The sequence below is a fragment of the Ochlerotatus camptorhynchus genome, unplaced genomic scaffold (assembly GCF_037179485.1).
Source record: "Ochlerotatus camptorhynchus isolate MF236.1 unplaced genomic scaffold, CSIRO-AGI_Acam_v1.1 ptg000012l, whole genome shotgun sequence".
Taxonomy (NCBI): domain Eukaryota; kingdom Metazoa; phylum Arthropoda; class Insecta; order Diptera; family Culicidae; genus Ochlerotatus; species Ochlerotatus camptorhynchus.
Window position 1 is genome coordinate 1,562,236 of NW_027040504.1, and position 23,729 is coordinate 1,585,964.

The following is a 23,729-nucleotide window of genomic DNA, read 5'->3' on the forward strand; positions in this document are numbered from 1 at the left end:
GGTTCTTATTATCATTAAAATCAAGAATCTAACTTTTTTGTATGAATAAATTAAGGTATACATTCTTCGGCAAAGTTATAGCTGAGCTAATTTCAAGCAACTTTGTTCAAAACAACTTTTTTGTATCTCTTAAATTGGTCGATTTAGAGCTATTTTCTTGAATTGAGTTAGGGTGGCGCTAAAAAAACAGTTATTTTGCTTTAGTTTTCTTATTTCGAATTTCTCAGCAAAGATGTCTTCAAATAACTTTTAGATCTTAAGAACGCGCAAATTTTGCTGCACAAAAAGGTCCCTGAATAATAAAGAGGTTCCCTGCCATTAAACAAATAACTTCTACGAAGATACCTAAACTTGTATAAAGTTCCCACTTCTACGAAGTTTTCTGAACTTTTCCATGATCTCAGAACTTCAAATAATTTCACTAAATTCAGCTCATGATTCATCTGACATATTTTGGTCTTAATGCATAAAACAAAATATAATAAAAATACCAAAGAAACATTCAAAATCAGGACAGTGTTCTAGTGAAAACAGTTAACGGAATATTAGAGTCAAACAAAGCATAAGTGTTACTAATCACATTAGTGACAGTAAGAATAGCCTCATTCAGCCCATACTGTCAATTACGAGCTGCGAGGTGTATGAAGTGTTGTTGTCTTATATTTTTTTCAGGTACGAAGAAGAAGAGTTACCGAAGCAGTTCGATGAAACTCTACGAAGTTCACTGAAGTTCGGTGAGCTTCTACAAAGTTAGCTGAACTTTAAAGAAACATCTGCACTTCAAGAAAGTTTCCTGAACTTTTAAAAAGTTCCCTCAAGTAACACGAAGTTTCTCGAAGAACTACAAAATTCCTTGCTACTCGGATAGCAGTTCGCACCCTGGTGTAGTGGCTGTAGGTGCATTGTCAGACAGCACCAGTAAATCAACAGAGGAAGTGGTAGAGGTGCTGCATGAAGAGGTGGTGATAATGGACGTACCCTCAGGAGGCCGATAAAGCATGCAAAAACGAGCATCAGCATCCTCGGCAGAAAGGGTTTGCGGATCTGTCGAGATTCGATGCGTTGCAAGCACTTAAAAAAATATAGGAAATCGATTTAGATCTCCATTGTAATATTTGTTTAGTCCTTCGGCTCCGCAGAGCTTTCAAAAATATTGAGCCTACTAAATAAACATTTTGGAAAACATGGTTTTCGATTCAGATACTGACCGTTGAGTATGACAAATATGTTGGATTCATCCCAACATTTAAAATCCAGTTTTCTTATTTTTCATCATATTTTCAGGTGGACTACTACTTGGGACGAACACACCATGCTTTTTGTCTAAATATATTTGAACAGTTTTCAAATTTAAGTACATGTTTGAATTAACTAGTGATGTCGGCTACAGCTTGAAAGGCTAAAAATACTGATGGATGAAGTCACACGAATCAATTTCAACAACAAAGTTGTTTTAAAGGGCCCTCCGAATTATTGGTTCTCTGCCAGCTGCAAAATACCTATCAATTTGATCCACCAAGATCAATCGGATCCAAATCAGGCTGATCAATATCCCAAAATTTGAGCTAATTTGGTGGCGAACTGAATCTGCACTGGCTCTTTGAAGTTTATATGGGAATTATTATAAGAAAAGTGTATTTTTTGTCCTCATCGTTCTAGCCCTGCCCCATAATGATTTACGGAAAAGTTGTTGGGCCCCCCTCTTACGTGAAAATTTCCCAGCTACAATTTTGTTGAAAACCACTTTTTAATTGAATGTCAAAAAAAAATTTGTTATTAATTAATTTCCAAGTTGATAACTTGCTGGTAGGATTAATCGGCTGTTTTCAGGGCAACACTGCATCTTGTCCTTATGACATAATAGCCTCGATTTTTTGTCCTATTATTCCAATGTTTTCTGCTGAGTAGTAAATGAACCATGTCAGAAGAACATCATCTTCCTAAAAAATTATTAACTAATTATCCTAACGTTTAATTTTTCAATTCCCATATAAACTTTAAAGGGCCAAGTGCAGTATGAGTTCGCATCCTAATGAGAACAAATTTTGTGAGAATGATCAGGAGCTGATTTGAAATCGTTTGAACTTGGTGGAGCTAAATCAATATTTTGAACCATGAAAATTCCATGCGCACGGATCGGTAACAAATAACCCCGCCGGTAATTGGTTCGTAATCGTTTAACTCATCTTCCGCTTGAAATACTTCTATAAAACCACAATCTCTCAACCCTCAAAAACTGAATACCAACTGATTGAAATCAATCAGTTGTACCAACAACACGAGAATGTGACAGGACTACAACAGTTCTCTGTTGTTTTTTTTATCACCAACCAGCCACTTTTAGCATGTACGCAGGACGGAGGTATGCTGCCGATCTCCCTGGAGCTCGCCGAGCTTAGCTCATGAGACACAGCACATGTGACACGAATAAGGCACGTAGGAACAAAAAAGAAACGCGAAATAATACGTCTCGAAATGTAAGGGAGAACAGCCCATAATGCACCCCTGGGGTAAAATGCCCACTTATTGAAAAAAACATCGATAACTTTTCCTCAGATGCGTTTTCCGGGTAACGGTTTGTGATTGTTTTCAACTGGAGGTTTCACAAATAATTCTTGATCATAAAATCATATATTGACCTATTGATTCCTTTAAAAAAAATAGCATTTTGTGCAAAACAGGACACAGTTGTTAAAATCATCGACTGAAAATTAAGCTTTTAACATCATATATATCACAAAAAAATTTAACGAATTTACTTTTCGTATATTTTTTAGATATTTTACTTGATGAATCCAGTTTAACATTCTATTGAGATTTTGAGACCTTATTTCTGATGTAATATAAAGAAATAATCATTTGAAATACCGCATCCCTTTGCATTATCTACTTGCAGGGGTTATGGTTTGTCTACCATGGGGTGCATTTTACCCCAATGTTGTGTTGCGTTTTGGCCAGGCTTCCAAATAGTACAACCTCCTCGCGACAGTTGGTTTATACCTGAATTGACTGTTGCTTTGTGTGCTTTACTTCCGCTTGCTACCGTACGTTCAGATCTGAATTCGAAGTGTATTGGCAACAGCGCACGCACGAACGAATGAAAGCTGTATTAGAACAGTCGCATCTATACCCGCTTTGCTAAAATCATCGTGCTTGGAACGTAGTGAACCGAATGGGCTGTATTTATACAATTCTTTATGACCAGGTTCTCAATGTTTCTGTCGTCATAACAGCCTTCACAAATCGACGACATCCCTCAGCTTACCCAAGTGGCTGTCACGAAAAGGCTGTCACGAGACATTATATACAATTGATATACGGCAGTGGAGTATGGAAGAAACCCAGAAGAATGATCCCGAACAGATATGTCGGCCCGATGTCGGATCAATGTAAAGTCAATTTATGGTCGACGTCGGCCAAATGTCGGGTCGATGTCGGGTCAATTTTGCGTTTATGTCGGGTCAATGTCGGGCCAACATCGGGTTGGGGTTTGGTAGAAGTCAGGTTGGTGTCGGGTAGGCTTATATTTTTCGCCGGAGACCGCGCGTTTTTAAAAAAATATCGGATGAAAATTTTGCAATGGGCAGCACGAACGTGATAGCAACACCGAACGAGCTCCGGCGCCACACTGGTAGTGTAGTCTTACGACACACAAACAAAATTTCAAAGACAGCAGCAACGAATCGGCAGTTCGACGGACTGCTTGTTGTATGTACGAGGAACGTTACGAATGACCATCCGAGGCTGTCATAGTCGAACGAACAAAATACATGACTGAGAACGAGCTGTCGTGTACTGCACAAGACGGCAACGTTGCATGTCGTATAACAGCCTCGCTGTGGGCTGTCGCTTATAGCTCAATCTCAAGGCTGGCGTAGGGAAAAGAAAGCGGCAGACGTTGGAATACTGTCATGAGGTGGTACTTTTGGTATGCCTGGTTTTGGCCATTGTTGTCGTGCGTCTTGCCCCAATGTTGTGGTGCATATTGCATCATGAATCAGGCGTTTTGCCCCGCTATCATTTTGGAAACAATTTATAAAATACCTTGAAAGTCATGGATAATCATCCTTTTGTAGTTCTAAATCACTCGATCTTCGTAGAAAACATGGTAATAAACCAAACGCCATTACTTTTTTCTTGATTTTAGCTTCCATTCGCCAGCAATTGACGATTTTGCTTAAACGGTGCGTTTGCACCATCCTACCCTACCAGGCACCTACGATCTTATATAAAGCGTGTCTCTATCACGCGGGATGGATGCACGTGTACATTAACTCTGGTTTGAAACTTTGAAAATGCAGCATAGTTAATTACACCTTAAGATTCTGTGTTAGTTTCCGGTTGAGATCGAAAAATATGATCTTTCTGTATTAAGGGAGAGAACCTAGGACTACGCGCCTATGTTTAGCCTATCGAGCTGAAAACATCAAATACATATAGGGGAAATGTCTCTAATGTTGGCCTATGGATCTATAGATTGGGCCCAACGCTAAAAATCTGCTATTTATCAATTTTATCTAGATGAATGCGTTATTGGGACGTTACTAATGGATGTTTTTGGTTGCTATTGAAAATTTAGTCGATTGCTGAATTTATGTATGGGCCCAAATAAGGGACACTTAGGCCGACATTACCTACATTTCCCCTATCTATGATTTTTCCGAAAATTGACGACAATTCTCTGCTTGACCGTCAAGCAGTTCAGTTCAGTTCGGATTCCCGCTCGCCTTCTCGAGTTGTTCGGTTTTAGTTTGTTTCGTTCTTCGTTTTTTTCTTTTCGCGCCGTGGAAGTGCCGTCATTGTCACACGCTCAGGCACTGGATCCTCCGAAGCTCCCAGACTACAATGTCCTATCAAGGCCACGATAATTTCAGCTTACCTGCCGTGCCGTAAGATTCCCGATCTGAATAGCAAATTATCCGATTTGCTCAAGCTCCTCGAAGGTCCCATCATCTTCTGCCACCACCCAGCTTGGGGTAGACCTGTGCGCCGCCACGCCACGCCGCCGCCGCTGACGATTTTCATACGCCGCCGCCGCCGATGAAATTGAACCGGCGCGCCGCCGCAGTAATATTGATCACGCCGCCGAATAAATTTATGTCACGCCGATGATAAATCCGCAACACCTTTTCGGTAAAATGCATCTTGAACGCGTTGCAATTAGAACGTGTGTGCACGCTCGTTCATGGCTACTCAAAATTTAGTGAAAACTCACAACCGAATCTACTCTAAATTTAGTAACATAGCCAGAACCAAGGGGTAATTCACTCAGCACATTGTGCCGAAATTAGATTTGGCATAGCTTGGGCACATCCATCAGCACATCTTCGGAATACCTTCGACACAATCTCTTAGGCATTGGATTGTTGTAAATAAAATGGACTGCTGGACAACAGCCATTGAAGTTGTTCACAACACTACGTGCTGTTTGACTGACTAAGGAACTCAGACCAGCAGTTCTCTTATAGATCTAAATACGGAATGTCGGCTCTAGAGTGGGCTCAAAAGAAAGAGGCAGTTAAGTAGACTTCATTAATACCCATAATTCAAATAATGCTGCAACTCACACAAAACAAATTACAGAAGTCTATTCATCATCCTCTAAAGTCGGTCTCTAACAATTTTCCTCACCGGTTCCAACCATTTCCGGCCGCTGATAGACCGTTGCTTTTCACATTACGAAAAGCTAGGTTTCTGGTCTGAATTTGAGAGCATTATAAAACACAAAAGCACAGGACTTTTATTATCCTATGAAAACAAAACACCACAATTTCGCACACCCGCCACTTCCCGCGTTATCCTCAATCCGATTTACCCTTGCAATTTCAAACTAAACCATTCAAGGTGTCAGAAATACCGGGTTGCTGGGATGGATATTACACAAACAATCGCAGCTTGCTCTATGACCGGCAAGATCGGCACACTTGCGGCACACTGACAAAAAATATGACCCAAGACTGGTGTGTGGAGTGGTCTACCCCTTGGCCAGAACTAAATTTTGAGTAAAACGGCGAAGTATTTGTTCATGAGTTATTTCTACTCATTTTCATAGAATCCAAAATATAGGGAAATTAGTCAAAAATACACAAATGGGCAAATATTTCGTGTCTTTTCGTTTTTTCTTCAGTATTAATAAACCAAAAACTGAAAAACAGTTAAATCAAACATCAAATTAAACAAAATGCAAAACAATTACCATTTAGTTTGCGGTACGCCAATGTTGCTCATATTCAGAAATCCCAACTACTCATGCTTTGACTTTTCAAAAGAAGTTATGAAAATGAAAATGTCTGACTCATGTTTGAGTAACCTCAAACAAGCCTGAATGAGGCAACTATTTAGCGTCATTTATCGCGAATTCGTTTATTATCAGTTTGAAATCGAACTTTTTGACAGTGCGAACTTGAACCGGAGCTGGGTTTTAAAAACAAACGAGCAAACTGACGTTTGTCAGAAAACAAGCAGACCTAATTTTGAAACCCGATCCAGATTGGAACTGAATAATAAACGAATTCGCTATTAGTTTTTTTGACGTTTGTACGCACTTGCTCTTTCTAGCACACAGGGATGATTCACTATTTCTAGAGTAACATTTGAAATGGGCCTATGTCCAAAACGTAAACAAACCAGAGAATGAATTTTAAATTTTGACCGCCATTATTCAATTCATATTTAAGAAAATTGAAGTATTTTAGGCATTTATATTGTTCACAATAACAATAGTAACTGTATCTCAGTATACAACAGCCAAAATATACGAAAAACTTTCAAAAATATATGAAAATCGATAACAATATAATTTCATAAATTAATAAGCCTTTTTTTGTGAATCTTTCAATGGATAGGCCCTTTTTGTTAAGCCGTTGTGCTTGTCATCAGAAATGGTAGGCCCTTTGCTAAGCCTTTTCGCAACGTCAAATAAATTCAAAACAAATCATCGGCCCTGCCTCAAGCAGTAGGGCCTAGCTTTGGTTTGAAATTTTTCAATCATCGGCCCTTCTACGTCACTAGGCTTATCAATTAAATGAAATAAATGAATGGTTGGCCGTTTCAGCGTGCGGGCCTATTAATGAATCGAAAAATTTCGTTGATCGGCCGTTTCGAAAATCGAGTTATTTTTAATGATTTTTTTCGATTATGCGGAACTTTCTTACACGATTAGTAGCTATCAAGCGGTGCTAAAGAATGGTATCAAAACCCGATTTGTTTACGTTTTGGACATAGGCCCATTTCAAATGTTACTCTAGATTTGTCCTTCTGCTCGTACTTGTTCGAGATTGCGTTTTGGTACGCTGATCAAACGTCAAAAATCTCAGTTCACTGGTTTCGTCTCGATGAGCAAGAACGGCCAGATCTACAGGTGAGGCAGAAGGAAACTAGCCGACTCTTTCTTTCTCTCGATCCGACGAGAACACCGGATGAATGAGACAGTCGACTTACGTTTCCTTCTGCCTCACCTATAGATCCTGCGCATCGCATCGGTCTCGTTTTTACGCATTTGATTTTTGGAGGTTTTGTTTCCATTCACGGCGCCTTCCGCGATGTCGAATTTGAATTTAAATAGAATTCCCCTGAATTTTCTGTCGATTGATACTTCGAGAGGAAAAAACCTTTCAAGTGAATCGTGGAAAGACTGACGTGAAAATACATATATTGAAGGAGAAAGTGATATGCTTGTTATGCATGTCAGAGGCTAAGAAGAGGCCGGGTGATACCGAGGTCGGGAATTGTAAGTCGAAATGGATAAAATAAACAGACACATCTTAACCGAAATCGAAGAATCTGGAGATGGACTGGATATGGATTAGCAAAACTTGTTATTTAGTATGGAGGAGGAGCTAAATGCTCAACTTCCTAGTTTGTGTGAAACGAATGTAAATGTTCCGTCAAGGACCTAAATAAGCCCCAACACTTAAAACAATCAGCGTAACACGTTAGCATTACTAACGTAAGATGATGAAAAGTCTTGAACTAAATAGAGCTGGCGTGAATGCTTTATTGAACCGTCTCACGATCTCATATTCACAGCACATGAGTGGGCGCTAGTTGACTACTTCTGAAACTTTCTTGAGCCGTTTGAGGTGAGTTTTTTTTTTTAAGTCGTGGTTCTGAAACTATAATTGTAAACTATTGTTGCTATATCTCTAGCAACCATGCCTACTAATAAGTTCCATCTAATCGATTGGTGACCATATAGGGTTTGAAAATTAATATCCAACCAGTGCATTGAAGATCATATGTTTGTTTACTGATACACTAGACATTCGATAGCTGAGAAAATAATGTTTGATTTTCACCTAACGAACGGAATTCACTAATTTAAATGCATTTAAAAAGCATCAGTGTTCATCCAATTCATCTTGACATTTTGAAATTGCATCATTTTGGAAGAAAATGTACTTCAACTGACAAATTGTCTCAGCTAGCGGACAAGTTAAAAACGTGCCAGTTAAAAGTCGATCACGTAGCGAACGTCTAGTGTGAAAAGTTTCATTTTAGTTCCAATGTGATTTTATTCTAGTCTGTTTCTAAGCACCGCATATTTGACTACGTCATACCCGAACAACGTTGTAGATGGAGATATTCTCTGCTTTTGGAAAATTAGAAAGCTTGGCAGCCTTGGTTCGCAAGGTCTCGCGAAAAGTATTGCGTGTGCACACCAAGTGAACGAGTTTTTAACATAGCTGGGCTGACCGTATCTGCACGTCGGTCAGGCATCCACCATAAGAATGTGGATAAAACAATCTTAATTCATGACAATTACAGCATTTGCAAAAATAGAATTGTGCAATAATCACTGGCTTACTGACGAGGATCGGATTTACATAAAGGTGAATAAGAGACTATTTTTAACAACACGCTGAAATTTGACCTTTTTTTTAATCTCTAACAGGTCCAAGTTGTGCGGGATCCTACGTATATTCGAAAGACTACAAATATGCATCAGAGTAATAAAAGCACATCATTTATCACTATCAACATATAAATAACGTGTAATGCTCAATAAATGATAAAAGATTGCTTTTCAACACTATCCTCCTCTACATAACGTACTTTTCTTATGCTTAATTTTTAGGTAACGTAGCTCACCCATAGAATGAGTCAATTTTCCGAGGAAAACTTCTCGAATATGAGGAAAACTGAATGTGGTTGTAGTCGTTCTACTAGTGCACTTCTAAACGTGTGTAAAATTTTCTTAAATTTTCCACATATTTAAGAAGTTTTTCCCGGGAAAGTGTCGCAAAATTTATTCACACTATGAGTGTCCTACGTTTTAGCGATTTTTAGTAATCCGAACTCAAATGTGGGTAGCATTTTTTGTACATGTGGGATTAGTTTGAAAAATATTTTTTTCTAAATCATTAAAAATAAACTCACGCCGTCCCACGCCGCCACGCCGCCGCCGCCGAAAGCAAACGGCGTGACGCCGCCACGCCGCCGCCGCCGGCAGAAAATAACATATCACGCCGCCGCCGAAAATATTTTGATCGGCGCACAGGTCTAGCTTGGGGTAGCCCAACCGCAAACTATAGGGGTACTACATTGATGAAAGTTGCCGAATCTTTCAACTTAATTCCCCTCAATGATGGGTCCCCCACTTACACCAGTGGACAGAAGTAGTCGTCAGTGGATGTTTCCTTTGCCAGCTCAAGCATCGTTAACTGACTTCTCTGGAATACTTGTAATGACCCTATGGGTAGTGACCACTATCCAATAGGAATTCAGCTCGATAATCATCCGCCGAAAGCCTCTCGCAGGTCTCGTTGGCTCTACAACCAGGCTGACTGGGCCAAATACCAAGAAGTTATAATTGCAGCCAGCAGGGACACTGACCCAACTGACATTTCAGACTATATTGAATCAATTTTCAGCGCAGCTTCCGAGGGAATTCCACGAACCAGCCAAAACCTCGGACGCAAAGCGCTCCCGTGGTGGGCGCACGTCACTAAATCTGCAGTTAAAGCCAGAAGAAAAGCTCTTGGAGCCGCTAAACGTCTACCAGATGGTCATCCGGATAGAGAAACATCTTTATCATAATACCGGAGCACGAGAAATGAATGCCGCCAAATTGTTCGGGACGCCAAGAAGCTAAGCTGGGAAGAATACCTTAACGGGATTAATGAAAACCAATTGGCAGCTGATCTCTGGGGAAGGATCAACGCCCTCAGCGGTAAAAGAAAAAAAAAATCGAGGTACCGCACTACACCATGCCAACTCAGTGACCAGAGATCCTGCAGTAAGCGTCGAGGTACTTGGTGATCACTTCGCTATGTTATCTGCGATTTCGGGCTGTGACGAACGGTTTCGACGACAGAATGAAGCATCGTCAACCTCCATTGCCGAAATTAAAATACCGATAGAAGGAACCCCATCGGAGCTCAACCAGCCCTTCCGGTTGGACGAGCCTAGGGGGAATCCGCGGGTCCTGACGAGGTGGGCTACCCTCTGTTACGAAACATTCCCGCAGAAGGTAAGCTAAAATTACTCGAATTGATTAACCATGAATGTGGAAACGACTCACTGCCCCAAGCTTGGAAGCACAGCCTAGTCATTCCTATCCAGAAGCAGGGTTCTTCCGGTCGGGAAGCCAAGGATTTCCGACCCATCTCCCTCACCTGTTGTGCGGCAAAGATCACCGAGAGAATGGTTAACCGTAGATTAATGTACTTCCTTGAATCACGGAATCTTCTTGACCATCGGCAACATGCGTTTCACCCGGGGCACGGGACAAATACTTACTTCGCAACTCTTGGGCAGGTTCTTCGCGATGCTTTTTCCGCAGGCAAGCATACCGAACTAGCAGCTCTCGATATTTCTAAAGCCTATAACAGAGCCTGGATGCCGGACGTCATACGCCAGATGGTGGAATGGGGTCTGGGTGGGCACATACTTAATTTTGTAAAGAACTTTCTTCTTAATCGCACGTTTCAAGTTATTCTGGGCAACCATCGATCCAAGACATTCCGGGAGGAGACTGGAGTGCCGGTGATAGCAATCACCTTGTTCCTCATCCGCATGACCAACATCTACATTGGTCTCCACAAGGAGATATACATTTTCGTATACGCCGACGACATCGTTCTCGTTACCATCAGTGACACCGTTAAGGCGCTCCGTCGGAAGATGGGTGCGGCTACCAGGGCAGTATCATTGCGGACATTGTCCGCCGGATTTCGGCTTTCAGCCGATAAGAGCTCCCTTTTTCACATTTGTACCCATCATCACCCCTATCTACATCGACGGAACCGCTGTCCAATTTAAAAAAAAAACAGTTCGCGTCCTAGGGGTTCGTCTTGATCAGGATCTGACTTTCACTGCACATTTCGATGACGTCAAAAGCGGTTGCAAAACCAGACTGAATCTTCTCCGTTCTATCGCTGGACGGCACCCAGAGCAATTCTCGAGTCACGTCTTTTCTACGGCATCGAAATCATTTGTCTCGCCCGCGATCTGCTAATCTCCAAACTGGCCCCCACGTATCGAGAAGCTATCCGCATTTGTTCTGGTAATCTTCCGTCCACACCTAACGTGGCAGCCTGCATCGAGAGTGGAATGCTTCCTTTCGATCGACTGACCACACAAACTATCTGCAAGCGGGCAATAAGTTTCGCCGAGAAAACAGTTGGCCCTGACGAGGGAGTTTTCCTCCTCACCTAGCCAAAACTACTCTTTTCTGCAACTGCCAATCTGAAGCTCCCTCCAGTGTCCAGAGTCCACTGGTGCGGAGCCAGGGGTTGGAGCCTGCCCAAACCCGTAATTGATTTGGCAATTAAGAAGAAGTTTGGGGCAGGATCCAACTCCCGGTAATCGGTAGCAGAACTTCAACGAGCCGTATACAACGGTCATACAATCCGATATTCCGACGGCTTTGCAGCCCGTGGGAGTGTCGGTATAGGAATTACAGACTCTCAAATGTCTGTATGCCACCGGTACCGGACCAGTACTCCGTCTTTTCGGCAGAGGCTGCCGCTGCTTTTATCGCTGCATCTACACCATCCAGGCGGTTTTCACGGATTCCGCCAGTGTAGTCGATGCCCTCGCATCGGATATTTCCAAGAATCCCTGGATCCAGGGTATTCAGAAATATGCACCCAACAAAACCGCTTTTATTTGGGTTCCTGGACACTGTGGTGTCCGTGGGAATATAGGGGAATATAGAGACTGATCACTCACCGAAAAGTAGCTTGAGTGAGGAAATGCTTATCGTGCAGCTGAGTGAGAATTTCTATCTCTGGTTAAAACAATGTAAAACCATAAATAACAGAAATAAACATAATTTTACTACTTTACTACTACAAAACAAAAGATGTGCTCCAAGCGAATCAATTTCCCATTACATTTTTGACTTTATCCGTATGACAAAGTAAATCTCATGACGTTTCGATGCGTTTTTTTTTCGGAATTGAAACTTGTAGGCTGAGTTTAGAAATAACTAGAGCTATTTTGGGTCTCTTTTACTCCTTCTAAATAGTTATTGAAGGCTTGAGCAATTGAGGACTTCCTTTATTTATATAATCTCTTTCCTTTGTTCGGCGTTTATTTATGTTTACCATTGACAATATTTGACATAGTACTGTCTTGTTTATGTTCGATGTAACAAGGAGAACCAGTGAAAAATAAAATATAGCAGAAAAGCAAAGCGTCCAATCCCAATAAAATTTTATAATAACGTATCTTTTCTTATTTACCGCCTCCCCTTTTTCGTCACTTTAAAAAAAACCACAGTCACAAAATCTTACACTTCCTCTCCACCCATAGAACGTGACATAATATATGCATAACCCCTATGATGGAATGAAAGACTTACCTTACCCTTGCAAAACTTCCGATTGCAACGGATTGCATTCCGTGAGAAGTCCCGTTCACAACTCCTAAACTTCCGACGTTAACCGGCCTGCTGCTGCTGCATCATTGTCCGTTCTGGAAACAATGTGTTACGGAAATAAACCCGAACCTAGCCCAGTCACGGGGCCGCAGATTTACGACTGCAATTTCCCGATTAGCAACCTGATTTACATAACAGAGTGTAAATTTGTCCAAAACCAGGTTCCTGAATTGCCACCGCACCGCACGATAAGGTTAATATTTACGGTACCCCCAGCGTTATGGCTTGTATTGTGATGAATAACGACTTGCACGCTCGTCCGCGGTGTCGCTGGTCGCCCGTCGAAAATAATTGAAAAGTGTTGAAATTATGATTACCGTCTTTTGTTCGGGCAAAACGGTCACGAACCTACCGCGGTACTGCCGTTCTATGTATTATTGCATGCATGTCGTCTGTCGTAAATTTGACCATATAACTCAAGCTTGCCTTTTCCCCGTTTATCGTTTCAGCAAGTGGCAACGCCAACGGTGGTGAAGAAAATCCTGCGCTTCAAGCAGGAAAATCCCGGCATGTTTGCGTGGGAAATTCGCGACCAACTGCTGGCCCAGCGGATCTGCGACCCCAACACGATACCATCGGTGAGCTCCGTCAATCGGATACTGCGGAACGGAGGCCTCTGGACGGACGACATGACGTCAAATGGTGAGTGCCGCTCCTCGAGCAGGGGACAGATGTTGTTTGTTTTGTACAATAATTATTATATTATCATTATCACCGTCGTTGTCGTCGTCATTAACTTCATAATCGCAATGACTCTAATTAGATTTGCATAATTTATCATCCTTTTTCTACCGGCTGCGGGTAGGCCGGGCTGGGCTCGTGCCGGCATGTTTCTACAAGAAAGTGCAGTAAAGTAATTTTCCTCCGAATTAGCATCAACATCATCAGGGCAGAGGGGCTGTTGTGTGTGTGTGTGTTTTTTTTTCGCGTTTATGTCTTCACCTTCTGCTAGAGGTCTTCCGGAAAAAAAGGTGTCTCCGTTGGGGCTGACCGACATCACACCGGAGGCCAAGACCTGACCGCACACATGTTCAGTTGGACCCCAAAAGGGAACCTTAAGTAATGAGTAATTGCACTCATATTTCTTGCTTGCACGTGCTCGCTCACTCGTCGCGTCGTTCCCCGGGTGATGATGCCTCACTTCGTTATTACTTCGTCCGTCATCCACCAGGAGAGAGATAATGATCATGTTTGTAAAAGCGTAATCGCTCTCATTGAGCACACTCACAGTACACACTTTTGGCGGTGCCGGCGATGGTGCGCGAGAACTTATCATTAGTGAGGTCTGCTGCTTGCTACTTACAGAAAGAGTTCACCTTCCGACCCCCGGAGAATGAAAAGTACAATTCGATAATAATTGTTCTACTAGCGATCAGTTTGCGGTAATCAATGGGTTTTAGGAGAATATGTAAGCTTTCGTGGAAAAGCAATCCTCGTTTCTTAACAGGTTGTTTCCGTTGTTTCTGTGTGTGTGTGTGATTGCCGGTACATGGCGGCAGAGCGGCAGTCCAAGGAGTAATAAGCGATGATGGTGTGAAAAGAAGGCGCGAAATCGGCTCACCGGGCTCTTTCATCAACGCGATATGATATGCAAATTTTCAGTTATATTGGAGCAGACGGAAGGTTTGCTTTTTTTGATTTGAGGAGATTAATCGGTGGACAGGTGATGATGCGTTAACGCCCGGATCGTGTCTGGGATCGAGATGATCAATTTTGCCATGATTTCGGAAACCATTTTTAGGCATTTGAATTTTCTCAATGTAATCAATTGAGAACCACACCAAAACAATCTCTGATCCGTGATGTAAACTTATACAAAAAAAATCTATTTTCCAACTTCTGTATGGAAGAAGATAACCCTTCTGCTGCAACTGTTTTTAATCCTAAGAGTTTACTTAAGGGGAAGTTAACCGGTCCAAAAATAAAAAAAAATATTTTCGGTACGTTTATATTTTTCAAAAAATATTGGGAAAAACTATCAGAAATTCAAGAAAATCAGTTTCTTCCTTAGATTTTTGTCAAAAATTACATGCAAAAATATTTTTTCTATCTAATCATGAAAAAAAATGACCCTCAGCAAAACCAAAAAGTCGATGTTTTGTAGTTTTTTGAGTCCAACTTTACGCCATAATGACTTATAAAAAATGTTTTCAATGTGAATTTTTGAGTGCTCTCTGTTTCCCATACAATGTTTTTAATGGCATCCCATTTGTTGCAAAATCAATAAGTGTCCCATAACAAATAGGCAGTTGTGCCAATATTTAAGTTGTTATGTTTAATGAAAATATGTCACCATATAAATAAGTTAAATTTTAGCGGTAAATATAATTTTTTTCTCCATAAATAAAAACGATGAAATTTTCTACAAAAAAAAGGATGGACTTCGGATGTTAAACTATAATTGCATATAAAGAGGCACTACAATTTTTTTCTGGACAAGCGGGTGGAATTATTTTAATTTAATCGAAAAAAAGGTGATCGGCAAAGCTCATGTCTTTTTTCAGGTTGCCATTATGGGGGGAGGAGGGGGGGGGGGTGTGTAAATAATTTCCGTTGTTCATACTAGTTACCATCTCTCCTTCGACATCGCTGGTTGTCAAATCGATCCCCTACGCAGACAGTTGACATTACAAAAAAAAAAATTAAAGTGGTATGGGATAATTGCCAACAGCCTCTAGGAAATCTTTAAATCTGTGTGGATTAACTAGTGCTAGAGAACTAGCCAACTAGCACATGCTGATAGACGCTGATGCCCTGCGTACATTATGCTGGCTGGCTACGTACAGTGCTAGTACACTATCCGCATATATGTGAACCACTTGCTGCAGGACCTAGTGCCACGCAGTCCGAAGCGGTAATGAGCAGAGGCAGTCGTAGTAAAATTTGCGTTTATTTTCTGTTTTCTTTTATGTTTCAACATTTGGTTTAACATGTCAATTGATTAGCCTTTGGCTCTTCATCTTTGTTCTAGTTGATCGGTTATTCTAATGTGATGATTGCGTTTAGCGCTAATTTACAGAATACCCTTTATTGGATTGTTTTGGTTTGAATTAAAAAAATTGATAACCTACCTACTTGAGCACAGGAGCCTACCTAACTACTTAAACTAGGTTGCCAAATCACTGATGATCTGGTGGTTTGATCGCAGACAGACGACTCTGAACCTTTCCAGCGTGGAAGTCTTTCGTTCCTCGAGTGTTTGAAGACCGGCCAGGTGGTGAATCTCAGAATTACGAGTTTGCGTTGGACTGTTAAGGATTCTGAGGATCTTGTTTTGGATCCTCTGAAGCTTTAGGTGGTGGAACTTAGCACAACTCTCCCAGATTGGCATACCATACTCAATAACCGGCAGAATGATCTGTTTGTGGACAGCAAGCTTGTTTTTGAGGAATAGGATGGACTTCCTGTTTATCAGATGGTAGAGCGACCTGATCAAGATGTTACACTTGGTGGATGTCTTGTCCACATGGGATCGGAATAGCAATTTGCTATCGAGGGTGAGACAAAGGTAGACTACTTCACTCGACCATTCAATGGGAGTGCTATCAAGATGGATCTTGACGTTTGCAGGCGGAACAAGCCGAGGTGAATTCGAGTGTGGAAACAGAATGGTTTGTGTTTAAGCTGCATTGCTATAAATCTTTCAGCTCTTGAAATAGTCGGACAGAACATCCAGGCCTGATTGTAGTTTACTCGCCAAAGCACGGATCACTCAACCCTTATAGATGATGGAGGTGTCATCGGCGAACATTGACAGGATACCACCACCCGGGCAGGGGAGAAAAGTCTGACGTGAAAATGTTGAATAGTATAGGCCCAAGCAGGTTACCCTGAGGGACCCCTGCATCAACGTTGAACGTATCAGAGGGGACATTGTTCAAGTAGACCTGGAATGATCTGCCCGACAAGTAGTTTTTGATGATCTTCACGAGGTAGATCGGAAAGTTGTATCGATGCAGCTTGTACACTAGCCCATCATGCCAGACATTGTCGAACGCTTTCTCGGCAACCAACAATGCCATGGCAGATGTATTGGAAACGGACTTATTCCGCTTGATGATGTTAGTAACCCGTGCGAGTTGGTGGATGGTAGAATGGCCTTTCCTAAACCCGAATTGCTCTTTAAGAAAGATGTTATTATTACTTGAAAACACCAGCAGACGGCTGAGTATCAACTTTTCTAATAGCTTCGAGATGGAGGACAAGAGACTGATGGGGCGATACCTTTTGGCAGTGGTAGGATCTTTGCCAGGCTTGTGTATTGGAATTACTTTGGCTAACTTCCAGCATGCAGGGAAGTAGCCAAGCTCCAAACATTTGTTGAAGATAATGGTAAAATAATGGTTGAAGAAGTGAATATTCAAGTTTTTCAACTCGAGGTTGACTACACCATCCATACCAGCAGCCTTCATCTTTTTAGTGCTTCTAATCATCAGCCGATATTCTACTATCATCATTCACTACTACGGGGGTGTCAGCGACTCTAGACATTGCCTCCAGTACGGCAGACCCATGGGGGTTCACCATGGTTTGGTCAAGATTATGTGAAATCACAAAATGTTGGCCAAAAGCATTGGCCTTTTCAACTGGGGTTATGAGTAGGGATGGGTCCAAGTTCTGGTCAACAGAGGAAAGCGGAGGGATCGGTCTCGACTTATTTTTCAAAATTTCGGTCATCTTCCAAAATGGTTTTGTACAATCTGGGAGAGAGCGAATCTTGTTGGCAAAATCGATATTTCTGAGTTCCACCATCCTGGCCTGGATAATTTTTGTGAGCAGAGACAGGAAAGCATCATTAATTTATATCTTTTCAGGTTCAAGCAGAATGATGTGCAACCAAGTGGTACTCGTTTATGATGACCAGTGTAGTCGACAAAGACGTAGTTTTACGTCAATAGCTATGAAATCTTCTGAAATCAATATTAAAAGGAGCCACAATCAAAATGAAATGCACCAATAAAAAAGGTGTAATGTTCCATAAACTTAAGCGATTTATATGGAACATTTCATAGTTTTTATAGGCACATTTCAGTACTTTTAGGGAGCATTTCATCTTTTAGGAGCTTCTTTTGTACGCTTGTCCCTCGCCATTGGCGTAAGTAGAAAATTTATCTCGAGGGACCTAGGGGGGGGGGGGGGTAACTGCGGATTTTCTATATTTTGCTTAACTACGGTTAAATAAAAACTCGCGAAAATGCTTTTCAATTAAATTACGTCAAAGTAACTTGGTTTTTGGGTAATTTTTTTTTTCAAATTCAATTTGATATTGAGGTTTACTAGTTCTTTTATGGTGAAACTTTAAATTTGACTATATTTATTTCATAAGAACGATTGGGACCTGGGGGAGCCTTAACGATTACTGATTTTGAACAAGCAATAATCGTTTGTTAATGCTTTTTTGTTATGATATCACATAGCGTCCGGTTCTCATAAATTTTAGTATCTCGAACATAAGAAAATTCTCATCGTTAGGTAATTCCATAAATTTTGAAACTAGTTTTTTTTTTTAGATTTTGAATATTTCATCGTCAGTTAAATCTCAGACATATGAACCAATACTAAATTCTTGGAGTTTGAATTTTAAAATTTTCTAAATTCTGAAAAATCAGGTTGTATCAGGATTCATCAAGTTTTATAAATACCGGAAATGTCATGAATTAGATATTTGAAGAAAACGGAAAGTAATAAAGCATTTATCCAGAACAAACTATTGTCCGATGCATCGAACTAACTAACATTTGGAGTTATATATAAACACAAGATTTAACTTTAATTCCACTCGAAAGGAATGATCTTGAAACTTGAATAATTGTGCCCCTATTTGTAACTAGATACTAATCGAATATATTTGGGATATCTTTGAAATTTTAAATGGAGTTAGTTTTGGTTAAACCCATTCGGTACAAATTTACTATTTACACTTACTGTATACGGGGAAGAGCTTTTTCAGTGTTTTTAAATTTATTTAATTAAAAAATACATAGTTGGTTGGAAATTCTATCTAACAAGAAGATCATGAAGCTTTTTTGAAGTTAGATCTCTGACAAACTGCAACGAAATTCACTAACCTGAAGCAAGGATCCCTGAAACTCTTAGAAGTTTATTGAATGATTTTTAGATCTTCCCTGAACTTTTTCACAATTCGTTACTCTTATATAAAGTTTCACGCAGCTCCTCAAAATGCTATGAAATTCGCAAAACTTCTACAAATTTGGCTGCACTTCTACGTTTCTTGTTGATTTTCCTCGAAATTTCACGAATGAAATTTCTTGAATTTGTACGTAATTTCCACAACTATTCCAAGTCCAAGTGGCTTTAAAAAAGTGCCCTAAAATTATATAGAGGTTCCCGATCAATAATGAGCTTCCCTGAATATCGCGTAAATTTACGTGAAATCTAGCGCTAATTTTATGTGCGCTATATCTCGCAGAAATTTACATGAATTTTTCAAACGGTGCAGGTCTTGTATGACAGTTCATATAACCTTTGTATGACTAGATTTGGTTGTAATGACGTTTACTCAACATAATTATATGAATCTGTGTTGCTTTTTAAAAGTTCCTGGCATTTTCCTTAAGTTAAAACAAAATCGTAAATGCAATTTTAAAATGTCCAGTGCAGTTCTTGATTTTTATTTTCAAATTTAATAAAACTGCACTTTATTTATCAGAACCAGTTCATCAAGATCACAAGGACTAGACTTTTTTCTGATGTTTTCGATGCTTCCCTGAAGCTATAGGAACTGGCCTTAAGTTATCGAAAGTTTCCTGAAGCTCTCCACACTTCCTGAATTTTTCAGAACTTGTAAAAAGCTCTCGTCTATTTCTTGAAGTTCATTGAATTTTTTTCAATGTTTTCTAAACTTCCTTGAAGCTCACGGAACATTTTTTTAAATCTCTAATCTAGCTCTAATTACTAATCTAGTTAACATGCAATTGAGCAGGCTAAATGCTGTTCATAGTTGCATAAGATTGATCTGCAGCTTTAATTGATTGTTGGGTTTTAACACTTTTCTTGAAGTTTTTAGTGCATTCTTGATGCTCCCTAAATTGTCAATAAATTCTAGGAACTTTCATAATATTCCGGAATTTTTTCCCGCTATTTTCCATAGATTTTCGGAAAATTCTGAAAATTTACGGAATTTGCAGTGAATCTTTGAAATTTTTTGATAGCTTTTTTTTTAATTTTCCTGAAGTTAATGAAAGTACTCTGCAGTTATTTGATCTTGATTTGATCTAAATATACTTCTGGGAACATTCCGTATGTTCCCGCAGTCTGTTCAAGAAAGTTCTCGGAATTTTATTAAAGTTCCATATATTTTCGTGAAGTTGATAGAATTGCCCTGAAGTTCTCTTATCTTTCCAACGAGAAGAACTAGCCAATGAGCTAAAACTCTCGCTAATAAAGTATTAAAAAAAAAACTCTTCTATTCCCTGAAGTTCCCATAAATTATCTGTAAAGCTCCTGCATTTTTTCCAACCTCAAAGAAATGTCCCCTAAAGGTCTCTAATATTCACAGATGTTCTAGACATTTTCCAGAAAACTATGGATTTAAGCTCTTAAAACTTACCCTTCAAGGTAATTTAACTTCGCTGACGATCTAGAAATTCTTGGAACTACTCTGAACTTTTCGGATCTTCTTTGACGTTCTTAGATCTATTATAAAACACTCAAAACATTTTGATCGTTCACAAATCGTTTAGAAGTTCTTGAATCTTCTCTAATATTTATGATGGTCATGGAACTGCCTTGAAGCTCTCGGAACTGCCCCGACGTTCACGTAACTTTCCAGTCAATATCTAAACTTCTATGAAGATTTCTGAATTTCTTCTTCTTCATTCTTAGAACATCAATAAACTTCCCACAATATATCTGATGTTCATGGATCCAGTGCTGATACAAATAATTTCTTCTACACTCAACTTAGCTGGAAATAAAGACAACCTTAACAGATAGACCAACTACCTGCATGAATTTGAATTTTGACATATCAACATTCTTTTGATCAAGGCAACCTCTGAGTATCGAGGTCAACATTTGTGTTTGTCTATTCGTGGCTGGATCTTCATTATCGCCGGTGTTGTTGTCAATATCAATTTATCTTGGTCGGGATGATTTTAAGGATCAATTGTAAATTATTATTTTCATTTTACACAAACATTGTGCTGTAGAACGTGTTGTGTTATTTTTAACACACATGGTAAATTATTGCCTCAAGTGGAATTTATGATAATTTTGAGGTTTTAGATTCTGGGGTAGGCAATATTCAAAATAATGATTCTGCCCAAAATAAACTAATTATTTAGCTTTTGAGGATCGCTTCTGGATTTGACGATTTTGGGTTGGATAATCAAGCACCGGTGAATATCAACAAATGCGTATTCACTGATTTATAATGAACTCATTTCTTCATTCCATTCGTAAATGACAGCGAAGATTTTCAAATCAAACTCAATTCATCAACACTGCGTTGAAGCGCTACTCCTTGCGAGCGAGTGTAAATGATAAAAACAGACACTGGAACTGCTCTGAAGTTCTCAGAGGTGCTCTGAATTTTCTTGTCATTTCTCGAGATCTTTAAACATTCCTAAAGCTTTCTGAATTTCCATGAAGTTCTTGAAGCTTCTGTAAAATCCCTGAAATATTCTTGAAGTTAGTGGGACTGTCTTGCAGTTCTCTGAGCTTCATCGAGATTTTTCTGAAGTTTATCAAACTGCGTTGAAGCTCTCGACACTTACCTTTTGAAATCTTTAAACTTGCCCATAGTTCGGGACTTTCCTGAAGTTATCTGAACATTGCTGAATTTTAACAAGCTAGGGACAGCTTAGATTTTTTTCTTAAAACGTTTATAAACATGTATGGGCCGTGGATTTTTCAAGGCATACGAGCTGACATTGAAAATAATTGATTTGTATTACTGGTTGGCGTTTTAAGTAAGACCCCTTCAACTGAATCAACTGTTCATACTAATTTCCCTTTCCCTTCACTTTCAGAACAAATGATGCGTGATCCATCGCACTCCTCGTCCTACATGACCTCCAAGCCCATGACACACCCCTTGTACAGCCAAACCCTTGAGCAGCATCATGCGCTTCTCAACCAGTACCGTTACAGTATGGCGTCGGTCGTATCGCCGGACGGAAAACCCATTCACCCACATCCGTACAATTCGGCCCACGTTCCGGGAACCGGTCCTCCGGTACAGAAAACCGCAGCGGTCAACATCATCCAGCACGAAGGACACACACCAACCAAAGCAGATCCCGGAAAATCACAGCAGCAACAGCATCCCTCACCAGGATCACCCAAGGCCGAATCGAAAAGTGAACCTACTTCGTCAAGTTCCACTCCGGCTACCCTGTCGCCTCAGATGGCATACCTGCCCAAACATTGGATCTGGAATACCAGTCTGTTCTATGCTGCCAACCGCAGCGTTGCGGCCGGGACTGATCCTACGGCGGCATTCCCTCACGGATATTTCGCTTATGCCAATCCATTCGGCACCTCTGGAGGATTCGCCGTACAACGCGACAGCTACCGGAATGATGGAACCAGTTCCAACACCAGTTCATCACCGGTGCAGATCACCGATGTCAATTCGGATGATTCTTCGGACAACCACGACGATTTGAGGGTAAGTGTAAAGCCCTTTACCAAACTCCAATCAATCAATCTAATCCCATTCTCATCCCGCCTGCAGACGAGCATCTCCAAGAAACGCAACCCATACTCGATCGAAGAGCTGCTCAAAAAGCCCGAGAAACGTCAAAAGCTGGACTCGGTCACCATTACCTGTGTGCCACGGACCTCTCGGGACGGTTACCAATCGTCACCGTCAGCGTCACCGTCCAAATCGACTAGCCCACCGCCGTTGTTGTCCCAGTACCCACCATCAACGGGATCCATCGAGGAAGGCATGAGCCTGATCAAATCCAAACCGGAAACTCTCAACGAGAACAGTGTGAATATTGAAATTTGTGATTGAACAACTAGAGTATTATCTTGCCATACAAAAGCGCATTTGTTGAACTAGTTTTGTACGTACTGTTATTGCTAAATGGAATCTTTTCTGTACATAGTGACACCCTAAGTTGAGAGAAACTAACCAATCGATTTCCCAAAACTAGAACCTTTGGATCAAACAATGTAGACTAAGGATAATTTATTAACAAGTTGAGAAAAGGAAAAAAAACCCCATCGTACTGTTTGAATAGATCCATTCTTAAAGAAGACTCATGTAAATTATACAAAACAGACTAGTGTAAATCAAAGAAAACCACGAAAATACACAACTGAATCCCAGTGTAAGATAAAGTAGACTAATTGTTTCAATAAACAGCCGAAGCGAATTACTGTAATAAATTAAAAAAATAATTTGTTTTCTTCTCTGCATCGATCCATCCGATACGGTACCCACGACGAGGAAACGACACATTCATATTGTATCCAATGTTGCTCGTTCGGTCGCAAAACGGCAGCAGCAGCAGCAGCGTGTAATAATTGCGACCGGTTTTTTGATCCGCTTGATGAGTCCCTGCGATCCACGACCACGGTGGCTGCTATCTTCGCTGCAAAATCTTCGGTTCCAGATTGATCAGATAGCTGGTGCAAATCACTAACGTACCTACGTTACGATACGGCACGGCATGGGAATTGACGGTCGTTGGAGTTTAATTAACTGGTTGAGCTTTACGACGCTTTCGGTTTCGGGAATTGGAATGAAGGTTGGTGGTGGTTCGGTTTGATCCTAATTGATAATCAATCTCACGGATGTGACTCATCGGATTGGAATGCGGGAGAATTTGAAGACTTTTAACTTTCGTATTGCTTCAGTTTCCCTGAT

The 23,729-nt window shown here is 40.5% G+C and overlaps 1 protein-coding gene across 1 annotated transcript in view; it reads left to right on the forward strand.

The window, feature by feature from the left end:
- Positions 1-23,227, forward strand: part of Poxn (Pox neuro) — a 91,907-nt gene extending 68,680 nt beyond the window's left edge. The window contains exons 4-6 of the mRNA XM_065221267.1: positions 13,336-13,528; positions 21,880-22,520; positions 22,587-23,227. Of these exons, the coding sequence (XP_065077339.1) occupies positions 13,336-13,528; positions 21,880-22,520; positions 22,587-22,871 (1,119 nt within the window). The 3' untranslated portion in view covers positions 22,872-23,227. The remainder of the gene's footprint in view (positions 1-13,335; positions 13,529-21,879; positions 22,521-22,586) is intronic.
- Positions 23,228-23,729: the final 502 nt, after the last annotated feature.